This window comes from Coffea arabica, chromosome 10c (assembly GCF_036785885.1).
Source record: "Coffea arabica cultivar ET-39 chromosome 10c, Coffea Arabica ET-39 HiFi, whole genome shotgun sequence".
Taxonomy (NCBI): domain Eukaryota; kingdom Viridiplantae; phylum Streptophyta; class Magnoliopsida; order Gentianales; family Rubiaceae; genus Coffea; species Coffea arabica.
Window position 1 is genome coordinate 43,245,463 of NC_092329.1, and position 4,464 is coordinate 43,249,926.

Below are 4,464 nucleotides of genomic sequence, written 5' to 3' on the forward strand. Positions count from 1 at the left end.
TTCCACAAAGGGTTATGAGACAGTTTGGATACCCGCAAAGCATTCCTATGGTACAAGGGGTTGAAAATCTCAGATTGGGTATGGTGACCGAGAGTCGAAGCATGGTATTAGAGGCTTGGAAAAATTTGCAAGGTCTTGAAAATTTGCAGTTGGAATTGGTAAACAAGATGGCACCTGCAGTTATGCCTGGGGTACAATGAATGGATCAAACAAAAGGTGGAACATGATAGGGCAAGGCAACAATCAGTATCAGCCAGTCCCGAAGAACAAATGGAGAAGCTAAGGAAAGAATTAGAGAAATCTCAATCCCAGCTTATAATGGCCAACAGAGTTTTAGAAGATACCCAAGTGCAGTTGAGGAGGGAGAAGAAGAATAATGAGAAACTAGAGGAAGCCATAGACGCCCTTGATAGGATTAGGGAAGGAGCTCGTAAGCTCAGTTTAGGGAGTTCTAGAGAGTCACAAAGTACAAGTCTCTTGAGACCTAGGGATTTTGTAAACATGGTTACTAAGACCATTGACGAGATTGTAAAGAAAGATTGAACTCTTCCACATTTTATGAGAAACTTTCCATTTCAAAGTTCTAAATTCACTTACAGGTTTGGAAATGGGATTTTACCCCGAAGGCTTGCATCATGCTAGGCCTACCCTTGGCACAAAAAGGGTCCACCCATAGGACATGCATCTGAATTGTTTGAACAATTACTAACTCATGTCTTTTTCTTTTTCTCTTTTGAATAAGTTACAGAAATCTAGTAACGATTAGTTTATCTAAAGATGTCTTTTGCATCCTCAGGTAAAGTTTCAAAATAGCTTCTCGGAAAAGTCCCATTATTACGCGATCCCGAAATAAAGCCCAAAGGAATCGTGTAGACATGAGTACTCAGCCAAAATCGTCTGATAAGACCGCTGCAACTACCCAGCCGGAAGCCACAAGTCTCGGAGTTCAGTTGACTGAATTACTCACCAAATTTGGGGAAATGGCGTCTGAGATGGCCGCCCAAAAGAAATTGATCGACGAGCTCATTAGTAGAGGAGTGCAGCCCGAGCCTGCGCTCGTCAAACAACTGGAATCCGAACCATTTGCCATTCCTCTAATTCAATCCACTTTTGAGGGAGTTTTTAACCCGCAGTATACTTATACTCAAAATCCTCCGTTCTATCCTCCCTATGGGCAAGGATTTCAGCCTCAAGGTGGTCCAAATATGCCTCTGGATCCACAAGTTTTTTATCAGACTACCGCAGAGCCTGTTGTGCCAGAGCACACTATTCAAACCAAGCCAGAAGTGGGAGAGTCGTCTGCCCCGGTGGATATGAAGCTACTTAAGCGGTTGGATCGTTTCGATGAGTTCATCAGGAAAAGCCAAGGTTTAAGCAAACAAGGGATGTTAGACTACGATGATCTGTGCTTGTTTCCAAATGTACAACTGCCCGTAGGGTTCAAGACCCCGAAGTTCAATAAATATGATGGTACAGGCAACCCTAAGACACACTTGCGTTTGTTTGCCAACAAGTTGGGCAGACCAGTGGATGACGAAAACTTGCCATTAAGGTTATTTCCAGAGAGTCTAGAAGGAGACGCCCTCGATTGGTATTCCAACTTAAAGCCAGAGGAGGTGAAGACTTGGCTTGATCTATCCAACGCCTTTATCAGACAATACGAATATAACTGCGAGCTAGCACCGACCAAACTACTTTGGAAGGCACAAAGAGGCGACCATCTGAAGATCATAAGACATACGCCAAAAGATGGAGAAAGATGGCTGCCAAGGTTGAGCCTCCGATGATCGAAGATGAAATTGTTCGCACTTTCATAAAGGCGCATGATCCTCCACACTTTGAAGAAATCTTCCGTATGACCGGATGTTCATTTGCTGCGATTGTGAATAAACTCGAAGAGTATGATGATTTTGTGAGATCCGGAAAAATTGTTAACGTCTCTGCCTTAAAATCACAAGTAGAAGCTTTGCAAGGGCAAGGGAGCAGTGGAAAGAAGTCGCAGTTTAAAAAGAAAGAGGGGGATGCAACTTTTATCTGGAACCAGAACCCTTCACCCAAACCCCGTTACCAACACAATCTGAACTACCAATCACATTACCCTTATTATTCAAACCCGCACCATGTATATACTACCAATATCCACCACCCTCGACCTCGCCCAAGCTATCCTAACCCACCTTTAACTCCTTTTCAAATTTCTCAACCAAATTCACCCTAAAACTGACCTCGCCCTCCATATAACCCAAGATTTCCTCCCCCAAATAGACCTGTTTATAGCCATCCTCAACCTCCTGAACCTTCCAACCAAGCCCGTAGCAGTACATTTACCGATTTAGGTAGGCCTCTAGACCAATTGTATGACCAGTTAAAGGCCGCTGGAAAAATTGGTGTGGTACCCCCTCCGACCTATCCATATGGCATATTCACTGGGTATAACCCGCAAGCCGTCTGTGCTTATCATTCAGGGGCACCCGGACATTCAACTGTTGATTGCAAGGCTCTTAAGCATAGAATTCAAGATATGATTGAAGTTGGAGAGATTGTAATCAGGAAAAGGGAGGCACAAGGGCCGAATATAAATAGGAACCCCTTGCCGGAACATACTAATACCATTGGGGTCATTCTGGACGACGCAGAGTATGAGGAGCAAGTCCAAAAATTGGCAAGGGAAGCTGAGGTGTTTGGGGTCACAGACCAACCATTTGTAATAGAGGTGCCATTTAAGGAAGATAAAAGGCCTTTTATTTTGGATTTCACTCCAGCTGAGAGCGAGGCTTTGGAGCCAGTGGTCATCGAATTCCCAGAGCAGGAGCCTGTTCTAAGTTTACAGCGAGTGCCATGGAACTACGATGAACCTATCATACAAATTGGAAAAAAGTCAGTTGCCAAAGAAGAGGTGTCAGTGGTCACTAGATCAGGGAGAATTGCAAGTCCGTTTGGAGCTACCGTTCCGATTCAAACAAATAATCCCGAGCTGCCCGCTAAACCAAAAATTACTAGGAAGGAAGCCTTGGATTTTCTTAAAAGGCTTCAAAGAAGTGAATATAATGTAGTTGAGAAGCTAAGCAAGTCGCCCGCCCAAATATCCATGTTGGATCTGCTCTTTTCTTCAGATATGCATAGGGATGCGTTGCTCGAAGTGTTGACTAAATCTCAAATCCCTAAGGACATTTCGGTTGTTAATTTCTCATATATAGTTGGGAGTGTGTTATTTACAAAACAAATCACTTTCTCTGATGTTGAATTACGGGCAGAAGGCATTGGACATAGCAAAGCTCTGTACATAGCTGTGAGGTGCAACGGAAAAATGTTGCCAAAGGTGTTGATTGAAAATGGATCTGCGCTTAATATCTGTCCTTGGAGTACCTTGGAAAAGCTAGGGTTGCAAGATATCAAACTAAGGCCTTCAGGGACCATAGTTAGAGGTTTTGATGGAGCACAAAGAGAACTTATAGGAGAAGTGGATTTAATAGTCGAGATGGGGCCCGCACAGTTTCAAATAGCCTGCCAAGTTATGCACTTTCCTAGTATTTACAATATTTTGCTTGGAAGGCCGTGGATTCATAAGTCCGGAGCTGTGCCTTTTTCATTGCATCAATCGTTGAAATTCATAGTAAATGACAAATTGATAACTATCTTTGCCGAGGAGGATTGCCTCGTAATTGCTGATTCTGGGTCCGAAGAAGATGGTAGCCGAAACGCCACAGTGACCCCTCATAGCACAGCTGATATCGTCTCCATAAGTTGGATAACAAAAGAGAAACGAGCTCTGTCAAAGGCCAGTGTCATGATGGCTAAGGAAATGATCCGCGGAGGATATGATTTGACAAAGGGCTGGGACGTGATCTACAAGGAATTCTGAAACCAGTGGAAATTGTGGAGAAAAAGGATTCATTCGGTTTGGGTTTTCGACTGACCGCTAAAGACATCAAAGAAATGAAGGAACGCAAGAAAGCAGAGAAAGAAGGCAGGCAAAAGGCCTTTGATATTCCACCATTGCATTATACTTTTTCACGATCAACCGAGGTGATCAAGTCAGAAATTAACCCAATTGACGAAATCGAAACTAGTTTGGCCCAATTGTTCGTTGGGGCAACATTTGAAGACAGTTTCCCAGATGAGGCCGAGTTTCCCGACATCTCTGAAGGATCAATTTCCAATTGGACAGCCAAGTTTCTGCCTATTCAGAAGGAGTTTCGGTAAAACTAAAGGGGTTTGTCATTCATGCGAATTCATGAAAATACTTCTGCATCTGTAAATAGCTAATGAAAGCATCTTTATCTTTGACTAAAATTTGCACATGTAAATATTGTTTCCGCTTGCTATCTTTTGTTTTCGTTTTCAATCAAAAGTTTTATGAAAATGCACAAGTGGTTCTTGTCATGTTGTTTTGTTTATTCGTTTGTCATATTGCTTATTCATTTGTTTGTTGTATGTTTGTTTGCTTATTATCCCACATTTCGT

At 42.8% G+C, this 4,464-nt stretch overlaps 1 protein-coding gene across 1 annotated transcript; it reads left to right on the forward strand.

Moving 5' to 3' along the window:
- The first annotated feature begins 1,783 nt into the window (after positions 1-1,783).
- LOC140015935 (uncharacterized) lies at positions 1,784-3,862 on the forward strand. Its single transcript, XM_072068769.1, has 2 exons — positions 1,784-2,122; positions 2,366-3,862. The coding sequence occupies exons 1-2, from the start codon at positions 1,784-1,786 to the stop codon at positions 3,860-3,862; spliced, it is 1,836 nt and encodes a 611-aa protein (XP_071924870.1).
- The last annotated feature ends 602 nt before the right edge of the window (positions 3,863-4,464 follow it).